Source organism: Wyeomyia smithii, chromosome 1 (genome assembly GCF_029784165.1).
Source record: "Wyeomyia smithii strain HCP4-BCI-WySm-NY-G18 chromosome 1, ASM2978416v1, whole genome shotgun sequence".
NCBI classification, from domain to species: Eukaryota; Metazoa; Arthropoda; class Insecta; order Diptera; family Culicidae; genus Wyeomyia; species Wyeomyia smithii.
In genome coordinates this window covers 186,216,591-186,232,764 of record NC_073694.1, presented here as the reverse complement: position 1 = coordinate 186,232,764, position 16,174 = coordinate 186,216,591, and the positions used below count along the sequence as shown (strand labels likewise).

Below are 16,174 nucleotides of genomic sequence, written 5' to 3'. Positions count from 1 at the left end.
AAAATTTAAAAAAAAATTCGGATGGTGATAGCAAAAAACCAACTCAGATAATTAATTTCAATAAATTTACTATGAAAGGTAATTATATAAGCTCACTTGCAAAATCAATTCCACGCCCTTGCGAGCGGCCTTCCGGGAGTTTACCGGAACATTCGCCATGGTGGACAAAAATATGCGTGTAGGCATGTTTTTGAGTTCTTTCTTCGTTTTATTTATCACTTCTATGAATTTCCCCGTTCACGGCCAGTACGGAGCTTTTCGCGGCCACAGCAGCACCTTCTTTGGAAACTTGGTGTGTGAAATGAATCTAACCTCAAAGCTTACTTCCTTCGTGGCGGGAGTAAAATACGATGTGCCCTGCCAGTCGTTTCCAGATAGGTCTCGAACGTCGACCACCACCATCACGTAGCGATTCGCCGAAAACGTTGACTCGACCATATTATTCAGCCGCTGCCACTGCGTCATTGCCTGCAACTCCGAGACCAATGGACGGGACTGCCGCTTCCTGATATCCACGTTTGCCAGGTACTTTTCCACTGTTTGGCCGGTTGCACCGACCTTCCGATCAAGCGTACACAGCGATGTAGCCACTTTTCCCTCTGTCTTCCTCTTCAGTATTCTTTGGAGCTTCTTGTGGCTCAGGATCGTTGGCCGTCCGGAATCGGTCTTTCTTTCGATGCTCTGATTGTTGTCCAACAGTGCCAAAATGTTGTAGATACCGAAACAAGCGTAACTGGTGTCTCTTTTCCGTACGATGTCCACAATTGACGCGGCGGAATAACGTTCTTTGATCGCGCTTACTTCTGGGCGGAGTAAGTTCACTGTTTTCACCATTACGGTTAGAGTTCGAGTATTTTTTCTCATGGGTTACTATGACTGATGCTGCATGGGTAGATTCGTCAGTGCGTGTAAAGGCATTTTTTCAGCATTTTTTCGATTAACGTTAGGGTCTTACTATTTTGACCAACCTAAAAATGCACAAGAGTAGTTCTTGAAGTTTCCGAAACCGAGTTTTTTTTCCATAGCAAATCTCTTAGAAATGCATGAAATGTCGAGATCTGATGTTATTTCATAAAAAATTGTTTAAAAAAATTAACTTCCAGGGACATGGAAACTTTTGCGCTGGAAGATTCGAGCCACACCAGAACCCACAAGAGACACTCCCAACTCGAACATTTCTCGCGTAATTTTTCAAAGCGACCTATCTAACATTGAGAGATTCTCTTTGTTTACTTTCTCTTTGATCAATAATTATTTTATTTTTTCTATATTTCATAACACCTAATGCATAGTAAGCAAGACAGTATTACTATCTCTCGATTAAGGGGAAGAAAGCTTAGAAAATATATATAATGAGTGAGGAGAGAATCTGTCATTGTTACTTAGGTCCCTTTGAAAAATTACGCGAGATTTCTTTTATCGATCAGAAAACTGTTTCTTTGACCGCTTTGAGGCTCTACTTTCCGAAGTCCGATTGAGCTCAAATTTGGCAAGGGAAATTTTTACGAGATAACATAACTTTAGAACTCTATCGTAAATGAAATTTAAACCTCTATCGTAAATGAAATTCTATTCGTAAATAATACAATTAAAAAAATTATCCTTTTCCCTAAGAAATTTTACAACTGTACATAAATCTGTAGATTTATAACCTCTCGCTCAACGATATCCTTAAAAAAAATCTGTCAATTGCAACATTACATTTTTTTCGGTTTTGTCAGATAGTTCCGTGTGGGTAAGTACCCACATGGATATTTTCCGAGTGGGTACTACTACCCATACTACCCACATGAACCGCCGGCCCTGTCTGTTCGTGCTAACAGAAATAAACAGGGCTGTCATTCGCACACTCATTGCGCTCAGTGTGTTAATTTTACGTCAAGGCACAACGAGAACGGTACCTACACATTTTGACAACCAACAGGCGCAAAGAGAAAGAGCGAAAACGAAATGACTATGAAATATATCACCAAGTGAGAAATATTTCAAGAGAGGGTGAACGGAACAACACTTTGTGCTGCTTTTTGTGACACATTGCGTGAGAACAAAGAGCTTCAGTTTGAGTAGTTTGCGTTTCGTTGCGGGTAAAAAAATAGCAGAGTTAAGGAACCAAGAAAGGACCATATACATTTTTGAAAATTTATTTAAACACGATTCTCAATGGCGTGGACGTGTTTCTTAGGACATATAGACCATCGCACGGTGACGTCACGCACCTGAGCTTGACAGCTACTGGTAACTTTGTTTACCTTCGGGTGCTGCAGTTTTGTTCTTAATTACAGCAGATCATTTCAATTGTGATCAAAATGGTGCCAGTACACTAAGAACAATTAAAAATTGAGCAGCATTTCCACTACGCACGCGATTGATCCATTAGAAAAAAGCAAAATTTCAAAAACGTAAACAAAGTTACCACTAACTGTCAGAAAAGTGAGGTTAAAGAGATTCGGTGAGATAGTCTATTACGCACGTCCAGACATGTTTCTGCCCCGCTACCATTGCTACATGCATTCACTATTAATACGGTTCATTAGGGTGGTAATGACTTGTATGGAAAAAATTATCCTTCGTCGCATTTAGAAATTTGTTCAGACGAAAAGTGAAACTTTAGCCAATCGATTTTTTCATGTTTTGTTTTTGGATAATACCAGATCTCGATGTTTCATGCATTTTTAAGACATTTGGCATCAGATTTTTTTGATAATTAGAAATTTATGAACTACCTGTGCATTTTTTTCATTGGTCACAAAATGATGCTTTCGTGTTCCCGAAGTCAGATTAAGCTGAAGTTTAGTATGGGAAGTTTTTTCGAAGACGAAACTTTCGAGCCCTACTTCTAGACGAAATTCGGAAAGTCGATTTCTTTTGCCACCCTACTGTTCATGTACGAGACATATTGCGGCTATCTCCGGAAAGAAACCATTTTTAGTTTTGAAACAAAACCCATTGAGCAGCACTGAATATTAGCCCCTAAATTATTTCAGTAGGAGTCAAATGAAGTGCTAAAACCAAAAAAAAAAAAAATTATACAATAATCGTTCGTTTTCAAATCCGATAATCATTGTTCCAAGCAATACACAAAGTAAGACACAATGTGTGGTGTCGCACATTTTTGCAAATGCACAAAGTTGACTCAGTTGAATTTTTTCGGTGTGAAAGAAATACAAAAGAGCGAATGGGGAGAAGAGAACACAAACGAAATATCGGGAGTGGCACGCACGGTTTGATGGCAAATGTGTTGTGTACAAACTTGTGTGGTTCTGTCTGCACTGAGGTGAATTCCAGCCCTGGAAATAAAGATGGAGTTCCAATTGCTGCTGTAAAGTCGAATCAACCATCTTTGTAAAGGCTTTCCAACATTTTTGAGCGAACGAGAAGTTAAAGTGCTACCGAATTTTATACTAAACATATAAAAATGCAGATCTGTCTGTTTGTCTGTCTGATCCATATAGACTTGGAAAACCACTGAACCGATAGGCGTACTAATTTGTATGTAGGAGCTCTATGAGACGAGAATGGTGACTAGGATAATTCGAAACGGCTGCCTCTTCTGGAAGAAACGGGTCCCATACAAATAAAACACAAATTTTTGCACAACTTGAGAACTAATCAAGCAAATGCAATGAAAACAGCCAAGAGAAGTTTTCTGGGGGTAAGTATACTTTTATAGTGGTTCGACATCCCTTCCTCTTCTTGAAGGCAGGGGTTCACTACAAATGAAACACAAGGTTCTCACAAGTTCTTCCAATTAACTTGCTTCATGTACATTTTTCCAGAAATAGTATAATTTCAAAATAGGTACTGGTATGTGCTCCAGTAAACCTCTATGGCTATTGGTGAAATTACTATCGTCTACTTCATGAAATAAATTCGATAATTTTATAAGGTACAATGAGGTAAATTGGGGTGAAATTGATCACCACCATTGAAATCAATATATTCTTTTGGCAATGTGCTTTTATTCGATATGCTAAAGATAAATGATGATTTCTGTACTAAAAAATATTTACAGCTAGTTTGGAAACGAAAATAACGATATTTCAGGTTAAAATTTGTTTATTTTGGTTCACGAGCTGCTTGTTGCTAAATTTGCTATTATTTGATCGTCGTTAGACTGATTTCAATTCGGTTTGTTGCAAAAGCTCAAAAACTAGCTCTGAAATTAAAATCATTGTTGAAAATTACATTTTTTAAGCTTTTATCAAACATTACTTTAACGTAATTAACTCTCAGCTAAGATTACTTTAAGTGAATTCAATACTTTTTTTGTTATTTGGAAACTTGTTTGATCAAATTTGATGGGGTTTTGACTGAGTTAGAAGAAATTTTCGAATATATGAAAAATTGCACCGGGCATGTAAGGGTTAACTTTGACAGGTATGTGAATCATGCAAAAGTTTCGTTCAAGGACACGTTAACATTGCCTAGTATTGTAAGAGCAATATCTTTTGATTAGTATTTTTTATCACGAATTTTCAGATGATCAATTTCACCCCATTCCACTGTACTTCTTTTTCTTGCGTTTTTTTTTTCGGTGTAAATTTCCTAAAAAATATATTGAACGACGTTTTGAACATCAAAATAGTAACTTTTTCAACGGGTCCTAATAAAATCGACATCTGTGCAAAACTTTTCTCGCCTCGAAGATAAAAAAGATGAAATTACCAGTTTAAAAAAATAAAACTCACCAAAATTTGTTTTGTATTGGGAACGCCGCAAATTGAGGAAATCTCTGTCTGAAACTTTCTCGCGCGCAAATTATCATAAAATTGTTATCCTATTTTCCTTCTTAAATCAGTCCACTAGAAGGTTCGAATCTTAAAATTATCCTATATCCAATGACTTACTCAAAAGTCCACAGTTAACAACCATTTCACTCCTCAAAAATGTTATTCTCAGACTACAAACAAAATTCAAAAAATTCTAAAAATGCGGTTTGAAGACGAATGAAGACCACTAAATAATCGAATTGAACTGTAGGATAACTATATGCTGCGAAAACTGCTAGCTTCCAGCACTTCCCAACTCTCTTACCTGGGCACCTGCTCCAGCGGTTTCAGCGGTAACGTCTTGATGGGCCAGCGGAACTCCATCTCGATCATCCTCTTAGCGACTCGCAACGCAGACTGAACGGTGTTCTGCATCAGCATCGCCACGGTCATCGGGCCGACGCCACCCGGTACTGGGGTGACATACGATGCCACCACCAGTGCCTCGTCGTACTTGACGTCCCCCACTAGCCGCTGGCCGCTCTTCTTAGTCGGATCTAGTTACAAGTTGTGTGCAATGAGACAGAATAAAAAAATAACGTAAGAATGGACTCTGATTACCAGGTTAGTAGAATGATAATCAAAAGGCTTGCAATAGAGTTGGCTTTTCTTGGAATATTTTCTTTGAATGATTTCAATCAAATAGATTTGCTTTGAATTATGACTTCACATGTAACAATAAAAGTAAAATCATTTTAGTAAAGAAAAAAATAAGCGCTCAAAGTTAGAACCTGCAACACATTAAGTGAGTGACCCTATCGAAGTTGGTTCTTCCTTCCAAAATCAACAACAACGTAAGTCTAAGCTGCTCAGATTGGTATACAAAAGAAGCTGATAATGGGCATTCTGTAGGTTATCACCAGTGGTTGACTCCTGTTATTTTGGGACTTTTGAAATTTTATATTGCTTCTGGCTGCGATCGCTGCGCTGTGTAGAGCAATGCTTATGCTCGGTGCATATGGCTTCTTTATGTCGCTTGATTGATATGTTACAACATAAATACACTGTAACAGTTTATCGTGCTGACATTATTTGAAATGTATTCATTTGATCGTCCGTGTGTGTTGTTCGCGAATCACCGTAATCAACTAATCAACTAATGCCTATAAATAGCCAATCATTCTGAATGTGCAACTATCTTTTTAATGGTTATTAAAAGATAGTACATGATTCATTACAGAACGATTCCATGTCAATTGACCTATCGTCTAAATTCGACCATTTTTAATATATAAATTGCGACAAAACTGAATGAAGACTAAACTGACCACTGACGGTCATGGTTGCGTTGAAGCACCGGCAAGCCAAAGGGAAAATAATTCTTCTATTGGATCTGGTGAATAACATATGAGGGAAGTTACTTCAGCGAAGGCCGCGTGGTCAAGGTTAGAAGCAGGGTTCGAGAATACCAGTTTGACCCGAACAGTAGGCCTGCTAAGAAAACTGATAACAACGTCTCTAACTACCAGTGACTCCATGGAAACGTTCATCAACAGTATCGTTCCCTCTAGTGCCCAATGCCGCCATTTGGCGGGCTTCAGTCGAAGTTCCGAAAAGCTTTAATAAATACTTAAAAAGTGTTTATAATGGTTTATAATGATTTATCGAAGTCCGTTTAGAAATTAATTTGGGCACTAGAGGGTTAAACTGTAGTGAATACTGTGAATAGGAACTCTTCTTCTGGTCAGATTGCCTGAAGAGTTCCGACCAAAGACAATGGCACTTGTGAATCTGAGGCCATCATAAAAACCAACGTGCTACAGGAAATTCGAGAGCTTGTGTCGGTGGGTTGCTCAAGTGAACGTGCTTAAGATTATCGGTTAAGTTTATTTGCGTCTACGATTGTTATTCCAATCAAATGTACTCAAGATTGTCGAATAATGTTGATAATAAGTGGTTGAAGCCTGTGTTGTTTTAATGATGAAGTCGGAGTGGTTCTTGAAGAGCTTCTCGAGTAGCTCGAGTCAAACGTGGCCCTATGATTATAGCCATTAAAAATGGCGCTCAAATTATCAAGCCGGATGATGGAGTAATGGCTACTGGAAGTAGGAAGCGTGGCCTGTACAAGCTAGATCAGCTGCAGTCATTGAAAGCCTAGCCGAAACAGCGCGGAGGAAGAAAGGTTGTGGTTTCCGGAGTCAAGAATAGTAGGTTGTACAGAAAGAGCGAACAATGCATGATATGTGCTGGAAGAAAAAGGAACACGAATCGAGGACAGAAAGACCATTTGAGCCGTTTGAGAACCCGACATCAGGCAACGGCGGATTACACATCGAAATAAAATGGACTGGCTGAGCGAGTAAATCGAACCGCGTGCACGGTGCATGATCTTTGAAGCGGTTCAGCCAAAGAATTCTGGGCCAAAGTAACAGAGCAATGGCCGTGTAGCTGACTAATCGATCTTCAACTAAAGGACACGACATTACAGCCTAATCTGGCCCATGTTTGAGCCTTCGGGTTGGAAGCGCTGGTGCATGTTCCGAAACCAAAGCGCATGAAGTGAGATGCAAAAGCGTCCGAATGTATACTCACTTGATTCAACAAAGTAATCAAGGCGTACCATTTGTGAGACATGAACTCCAAGAAAATTGTTACCTGTCCAAGAGATGTCACGTTCATCGGTGACCATCATCAAATCCACCCGAGTCACACATGTCAAGACGAAATTTGTTAAAAGATTATTTCTTTCCGAGCAAATAATCGTTTCTCATACAACCAACGCGGACACTGGAGGGAGCTGCGACTGTCCTGAACCTGAGGTTAGCGCAGATCAGCAGGGACTAGCAGTCAGACGTTAACCATTGGTGACTAAAGATCCACGTAACGCATTCGAAACCCGGAGAAGACGAAACGCAAAGCTCTGGAAGGACGCGACGGACGACGTATATCTGTTTCTGATGGAGGCTGGTATACGGGACTTGGTCTACCTCCGAACCATTAGGTCAGTGGTTGCAAGTGAATACTCAAAATGAAGGATTCACGCAAAAGTTCAATGTGGACTTTGATGAGGTGTTCGCTCTTTATCATTGCAAGTCGGTGTGGGAAGTTTGTGAAGCACGTGGATGTCAAGACGACGTATTCTCATGAAAGTTAGAAGAAACTATCTACATAAAGTAGCAATACATTCTGAAGCTCATATAAAGACTAATAAACTAACAAACAAACCTCTTGGCTCGAATAAAAATAAATACTTTTTTGATATTCTTGACTTTTTCGTTTCTCATTTTATCAGCACCAAATTTTGACAGATTGTGGCAAAGATTGATGTTAAAAAATGTTCTTTTTGAGACAATTTTATAAGTTTGGCCAAGCAAAAAAAAATTACAGTGAACATATCTTTTCTAGAACTACAATTTTATTACCTATAATTTTGCTGAAGACATCATTGCAATCAAACAAGCCGTTTTTCTGATATAAAATATTTTAATCATCAATCACATTTTTGGATAGGTTCGGAGCAACAGGCGGTGGTCAGAGTCGGAGACTGCACCATCACCTCGAAGCGATCCCTGAAGCTCTTGGGGGTTATGGTGGACGACAAGCTCACGTTCAGGAGTCACGTCGACTATGCCTGTAAGAGGGCCTCATCGGCTCGTTGCAGCACTATCTCGTATGATGTCCAATAGCTCAGCGGTTTATGGCAGCAAGCGAAGACTTCTTGCCAGCGTGGTTTCGTCCATACTTAGGTATGGTGGGCCAGTGTGGTCCAGAGCGCTAGGTACTAACAGTTACCGTGGTAAACTGGAAAGTACCTACAGGCTCATGTGCCTGAGAGTTGCGAGTGCGTATCGTACGGTGTCATACGATGCAATCTGTGTCTTGTCCGGCATGATGCCTATCAGCATCGCCATCAAGGAGGACAGAGAGTGTTTCGACCAACGTGACACAAGGGGCATACGAGGTACCAGAAGGTCATTCTCGATGCTCCGCTGGCAGCGGGAATGGTCCAACTCCACAAAGGGCAGATGGACGCACCGACTCATACCGGAGATATCCGGCTGGGTCGGGAGACGACATGGTGAAGTGAATTTCCACCTGACACAAATCCTGTCAGGCCATAGTTGTTTCAGGCAATATCTGCACAGGTTCGGACACGCGGTGTCCCCCATGTGTCCCGAGTGCGTGGAGGAGGAGGAGACTGCTGAGCATGTCTTCTTCGTATGCCCCCGTTTCGTAAGAGCTAGGAGCAACATGATGGCTGTGAGCGGGCCTGGCACTACTCCGGACAATCTAGTCCGGAGGATGTGCGACGACCCGGACATCTGGAACGCGGTCTGTGCGGCCGCCTCTCAGATTGTTCTAGAGCTGCAACGTGTGTGGCGGGTCAACCACCAACACGCCAGTGGTAGCTAATTACCAGTCTCCAGGTAGTTAGCTAGGAGGTTATAAGAGTAAAGAGGGTGCATCACGCACAAAAGCCACTCCCCGACGTAATACTTAACCGTCGTTCCGGGAAGACCAGGGCTGGAGACTGGAGGGGTTTTAGTGGGTCGGGACAGGGATTAGTAGGTGCCTGGGCGAGTGTAACTACCCCAGCATCTCTCCCCCAGTCTCATCCCCACACCCTGAGTTCTCTTCTCAGGTGTCTGTTTGCAGATTTCCCCGCCACCTTTAAAAAAAAAAAAAGTCAGCTACCTGTTACATTCGGCTTCCTAAATAGCCGAATACGAGCTTAATAAGAAATATTTCAGCCATTTGAACAACTTTTATACATGCTGATCGATTCTTTAGAAGCAATTATTCATTCTTTGTAAAGCTTGTAGAAAAACTCTTTTACAGCCAACAGTAGCTGGCTTATAGTCTAAATAAGTGCTTTTTCAGCTATATTACAGCAATGATAAATATGATTTAAAATATATAATAGTCTTAGTTTGACAATTTTTTTTGCTTAGACGATTCGAACACATCTAAAATCTTTCGATTTTTTGCACTTTTGTGTGTATTTTTCATCGTTTATTTTTATGTTATTGTTAGTGAAAATTACCTTTTTAGTATCCAATTAATTTACTGCCAGTCTCGAATCTCGAACTCATGCTCATGAGGTTCCTGGTAGAACGCGGTGCCGATTCGTCTATCTTGACATACATGCCTACGTATCGATTTAACCCGTATATATATGTCCAGTTAATTTCATAAACAATTTTACATTGGCTGTACATATACTGAATTGTAGCTGAACAAGCGCTTCAGCAGTTGTATCATATCCCTTGAACACGATACAACACGTTTTGTCAAAGTGACTGTCCTCTGTAATTGGTCGATTTAATACAAGGCACTGTTGAATTTTAAAATTAGGGGGGGGGGGGGGGTCTAGCCGTGCTGCAAAAACAATCATTATTTTTCGTTTGCACTGTTTGTTTCTATTTACGAAGTGGATAAACTAGCAATGATTTCTACAATTTCTACAATTAGGGATACAGATGCTGAAGCGCTTGTTCAGCTACAATTCAGTATATATACAGCCAATGTAAAACTGTTTATGAAATAAACTGGAAATATATGTACGGGTTAAATCGATACGTATGCATGTATGTCAAGATAGACGAATCGGCAACGTGTTTCACCAGGAACGTCATGAGCATGAGTTCGAGATTCGAGAATTTTTTTTTGAAATTGGAATTGGAGAATTGGATACTAAAAAGGTTATTTTCACTAACAAAAATAGAAAAATAAGCGATGAAAAATACACACAGAAGTGCAAAAAATCGAAAGATTTAAATGTGTTCAAATCGCCTAAACAATAAAAAAATGTCAAATTTAGACGAATATATATATTTTGAATTATATTTATCGTAGCTGTAATAAAACTGAAAAAGCACTTTTTCAGAAAGACAGAATGTACAATTTTAGCCATGGAATTGTCATATAGGCGCTTATTTAAACTAAAAGCCAGCTACTGTTGGCTGTAAAAGAGTTCTTCTACAAGCTGTACAAAGAATGAATAATCGCTCCTACAGAATCGATCAGCATTATAAAAGTTGTTCAAATGGCTGAGTTATTTCTCATCAAACCCGTGTTCGGATATTTAGGAAGTCGAATGTAACAGGTAGCTGATTTAGTTTTAAGAAATTGACTGATTAAAAGCTGATTAAACACTTAGAAATGCATTATTCGTCCTATGTTCAGCCGTCAGCTGAATAAGATTAGTTATAAAAGCGCTTATTTAGCCAAAAAATGTTTCTTGGGAATTATCAAGAAGCGCTTATTCAACCAGTTCGTTCAGTATTTGATGAATATTGTCTAATAGCTATTTTTTAAATCCAAACAGCGCTTAACCAGCCAACAATTAAATAATGGCGTGGAGTATTTCACAAGTTTTTTTAAACCAGAATTTATTGCTTGTTCAGCTGATAAATCAACCTGAGCGTTGTGGCAATCCGTTTCACCTGCATGCAGACTTTATTCAGCTATTTTAAAATTATTGGCTGTTTTATTCAGCCCAATTGTTTGTTGGGTCGCCATTTGGGAACGCGGACAAAATAATAGTTGAGAACCGCTGGTTTACACGAAGAACTAATATTATAGAATGGCCTCTTTATCAGAAAGGAACAACTATGCAAAGTTTCAGCAAAATTGGAAATGACATACTTAAAATATGTTTTTTTTTTTCATTTACCTTGCATGCAATTGCTCTGCAAAACCTTCCTCTTGGGGTGGGACAAAAAATAAATGTCAGCTCCGACTCGCAAAAGTTCCAGTCTTGTACAATCAATTTACTTCCCGATTCGCACAAGTTTTGTACTAAAATCGCACAATAAATGTGTGAAAAGGATGACGCAACAGTTGTACTGCGAATACATTAACATAGATTGAAATCAGAATATGATCATATACCGAAACTTTATTTCTCACATCCAGTGTATTATTGACTGTCACTCATGGAGCAGTGAAAGCAGCGACAGCGACATTATCGGAACTATTCGAATTCGACAACAATTCGAATGTTCAGCATCACTTTCTCCTCTATTAGCTCTAGATCACATCACGATTAGATACGATCAGCTAAGTAAACTGTTGAAAAGCGACGCATGCTTTGCTCGGGTACACCCAACGCAAACGGGGAATATTTTATTACTTTAGGGCAATTTTTTATTACTTATTGTGTCTTATGACTGCGCATTATACACAAATAGTAATAACCGAAAAGTAACAAAAATTATGACGGGCACACGCTTGTATATGTTTCTGCAGGAGAACATACAACCAAGCACCGCAGTGCATGTGTTAGCAAGACTTCACTCGCTGCATTTGTATTGATGCAACGATCAGATTCATTTTTGCTCCCTTCATCCACACATAATGAGAATCTCACCCATCAACCTCAAATGTCTAATCAGAAACACTTTCGTTTCGTCCCCCAGTGTTTACATGAAATGAATATATGTTATGCTGTCTGAACAGAGTTGCCGAAGTTGCGAATATTGTTCTGGATGGGCACGAGTTATGTATTTTCAAACAGGTGCAAATGAGTTTCCATCAACCAATGAGTATGTGTTTTGGATAGCTTGCAAGAAAGCGAATGTTTTTGTTTTTCTCTAACGCAGTTTACAGATCGTGATGTCATTTAAAGACGCATTTCAAGTCTTTGAAATCATCAACGTTTGCATACTCTATGACGGGGAAAATGCTGCTTGGCAGCTTTTGTCATATTCTTCCTCTACTCCGGATGCATACAACGAGCGAACTAATAAACGCTCACCGGATGAATTGGAGATTGAAGAAACTTGTAACATGTGCAACATATGCGACGGTGTGTGATTTTTTTTTTTACTTGAGATGGAAAGGGAGCAGTTTTTGACAGAAAAAATCTTGCATGTGGTTGAAACGACCATTATTAGATAGTCGTAGTTGTTACTTGACTGGGGAAGAATTTTATTGCCTTTTTAGTAATAGGTTTGTTACCTAAAAAGCAATTTTGCGCTATTGCTTCTAAGGTAATAAGGAAAAGTTTTGCGTGTAGGTTCTTAATATGATAACAGGCAGCAATTACATACGGCCCTTAATACCGCGGCTCTAACTTGAGGGGCGAGTATCTAATTTTCGCTATAAGCGGTGGTTTTCTAGAATTTAATTCTCCTGAATCTGCCTCTGCTCATCGGTCTGGGGAATACCTTTTATCTGCGCGATGTTCTTTCAAATTGCGGGTCCCTACGTTGCATGGAAACAAGCGCGTTACCATTGATGATTTCGAGTGACAATCTTTTTTCTCCTATTGATTGAGCTTTTCCTGGAGGTTCTACGGGATTTCTGCTCAATGAATCGACATGTGCCATTGCTGCACTCGGTCGATAATCGATATCGAAATCGTATTCCAATAATGGTTCCTTTTTTTTAAACGTATCCTTCACAGTGCTGTGCAATCTGTTTTGATGACAAATTTCCTTCCCAGCAGATAATAGCAGAACCGTCCCGCAACATCTCCAGCTCATAGCTATGATAGCGGCATTCATCATCGTTGGTTTTTCTGCCAGAATATCTTAAAGGTTTAAGACCTTCTTCTACTTTCATTAATAACACCGCGGCCAGTTCCATTGAGGATTCATCGGTATGCAATTTCTGCTCACGCTCTAGATCAAATAATGCTATCACCCATTAGTGACTCAATTTTCGAGTTACTCATCACACTGCAAGCCAAACTATAGATCAGTGTCCAGATCTTATCATGATGAATAGATACATGGTGTAACGGTATGTCAAAATGCATAGTCAGCCATGTCTAAAAACCAGTTGACATGGCATCGGATTGTTTATAAACAATAATCAAATTTTCAGCTGCAGTGGATAAAGAAAAATTAGCTTTGATCTGCTTTCATCGGCCGCGCATAATACTGTTAATTCAGATCATCAAAAGGTTGTAGCCCAAACATATTTCTGGTCTTAGGCGAAAACAAAGCCCAGGTGCTACATTCTTTTTGAAATTTGACCTTCTGTTTATTCGACATATACTTCGCAACCAACCGTTAGTGTACAGAACAATTGCAGGGCTGCCGCTACGATCCTATTGACTCGGACGGTCTCTCCCAGCCGAGATTCTAACATGCGACAGCTGGCTTGTTAGACCAGCATCGTGCCTCGAAAAAACTGGAAGGTCCTTGGCATCCATACCAATAAAAAAACGATAAATAAAAACCCTGAAGAACTTTAATACGATTTATTTGAAACTAATCGAGTCCTATCTATTGAAAAGTGACTATTTCCAGTCATCAAAAATGGCCTGCATTTGAACGGTTTCCCAGTCTTTGGTACCTGTTTTGAAAGATTTTGCTGCGCGAATGGACTTTCAGCACTCGCTGTATTTCATAGATATTCCTTGAGCCTTATTTTTTATTTATCCAATTTGATTCAAAGCGCCTCATTTTTATCTCATTCCCGATACAGTTTCATCAACAATTAGGTGCTTGTTTTGCTGTGCTGATCAGCCAGATTCGCAGTATATACCTAGGTGGAAAATTCTGTAAATTGCATTTTCTATTATAGTTATCAGATTCGCAATATTGGCTATTTATGCGCGTATTTTATTCTCACCGTAAAAGATCGGTCGCAGCGACATATTTAGAGCAGGACTATTATAGATAATCTCTTAATAAAAAAAAAAAACAACCACCAAATCGAGCGAAGAAAAGTGAACTGTTGTTATTTGAAAACTTGCTGGCTGTCACTTTACGACGTCTCTTTTCCATCCCTCCAGTGCAGAAAAGCTACCTCACCGCGCGCCTAGTTTTTGATCAAATCGTTGCACCATGTATCTATACATCATTGATCTTACCACGTTTACCAGCGATTCACACCCATTCAATTTGAAGAATCCTCTCGAGTCTTTTGGTTCTCTTTTGGCCGCAACCGTGCAGTTTTACCCCAAATTCACTTGTTCTAATCACTCGATACCAAAAACGTTATCTTCTACTTTACGATTAAATCACCGCACCTATTCGATTCAACGTTTTGCCCGGCAACGTGTTCTCAAAAATCTCGGCCAATTCCACGTAAACCCGTCTATAACCAAACTCTGAGCACGGTGTTTTCTCCGGTCCGCGTTATACTGTGTACAAACTTGTAACCTTAGCTAATAACTCTAGAATAATTTTCGGTTAAGGTGAAACCTCATTGAATCCAAAAATGGCCGACTTCGAGTAACCACTTCGAATTTTCAAAAGCACAAGACTCGGAAATACTCATTGCGTTCTCTATGAAAATTCTATTTTATGTTTGCTTCACCACAGCAAACATAAAATAGCATTTTCACAGGGAACGCCTTAACTATTTCCGAATCTTGTGCTTTCGAAAATTCGAAGTGGTGACTCAAAGTCGGCCATTTGCGGATTTAATGAGGTTTCACATTAAGTGCAGATAAAACTACGTATGGACTCTCGGATTGCTTTTTATCAACTAAGTATATCTGATGAAGTCAAATATCTTTATGAAAAGGGAACAATACGAAAATGAAACGATTGGGTTCTTCAATTATTCTTTACACATGTACAGACCATTTTTCGAAGGTAGAGTAGGACACGCGGTATTTGCCGCGTAGGGCCGTTTCTGCTTCGCTCAACCTTGAATAGTATCTCGGTGCTCCGATTTTTTCACTTTTTGTCGATAATGTTCGTGGTTGTGGTAGATGCGTGAACGTATGGATGATCTGTTTGAATGAGTTTATGCGGTGAATGGTTGCAGAAAGGAGCGCCACGTCTGTGCAAGCGCTGCAATGTTGTGGTAATAACATTTTTCAATTCATGTTTTCAGCCGCCGAAAGCAGCACAACAACAACTATTGATATGTCGTGAACTCGTTTAAAATAAGTTCATCTATTTTATTTTAGCACAACATAATGGACACTTTCTATGTGTTTTTCGAATCTATTGGTATTATTTTTTCGCGTTTTCTACGTTAAACATTTGAATATTTCAGCTGTGAAAGGCAGCCAAACGAGATCTTCTCCACATGCCCTAATATTTCTTATTTTATTTTTTAATTCAATGTTAATATTCTCACATTCTATGTACATGATCATATCTATATTGTTACATTAATCCAATCAAATCAAAGTCAACCCAGATCAAAAACCCACCCCACTAACAAAAACTCCCTTTTCGTGGTCTTTGAAGGGATGCAGAGGTATATTCGGTCTCTAACAAAGCAAAAACTACATTCTAACATTCCTTCCTTACGCGCAGTATGCAGTTCAAAAAGAAATTCATTTTCCTATCTCAATCCCACGTAAAATTCAGGCTCTGAATCAGGAAATGAAATTTCTTCTGGTAGCTAGTACGGTAGCTAAAAAGAAATCATAAACTGAAAGGGAAAACAAAGTTCACTTGCTGTGAAGCAAAATGTCACTTGTTCTTGCACGGAATAATAACCACTGACATTATTCAGGTACTGAAAGTGCCAGGCAGTTGGTTGGTCGT

The 16,174-nt window shown here is 39.4% G+C and overlaps 2 protein-coding genes across 2 annotated transcripts in view; one reads left to right on the top strand and one right to left on the bottom strand.

Annotated features, from left to right (window-relative positions):
• The window catches only part of LOC129733882 (C-1-tetrahydrofolate synthase, cytoplasmic), an 81,321-nt gene that overhangs the window by 7,301 nt on the left and 57,846 nt on the right, over nt 1-16,174 (bottom strand). Inside the window, exon 7 of the mRNA XM_055695462.1 lies at nt 5,035-5,266. Within this exon, the coding sequence (XP_055551437.1) occupies nt 5,035-5,266 (232 nt within the window). The remainder of the gene's footprint in view (nt 1-5,034; nt 5,267-16,174) is intronic.
• The window catches only part of LOC129733887 (uncharacterized), a 302,189-nt gene continuing 290,989 nt past the window's right edge, over nt 4,975-16,174 (top strand). Inside the window, exon 1 of the mRNA XM_055695469.1 lies at nt 4,975-5,333. The gene's annotated coding sequence lies outside the window, so the exon portion shown is untranslated. The remainder of the gene's footprint in view (nt 5,334-16,174) is intronic.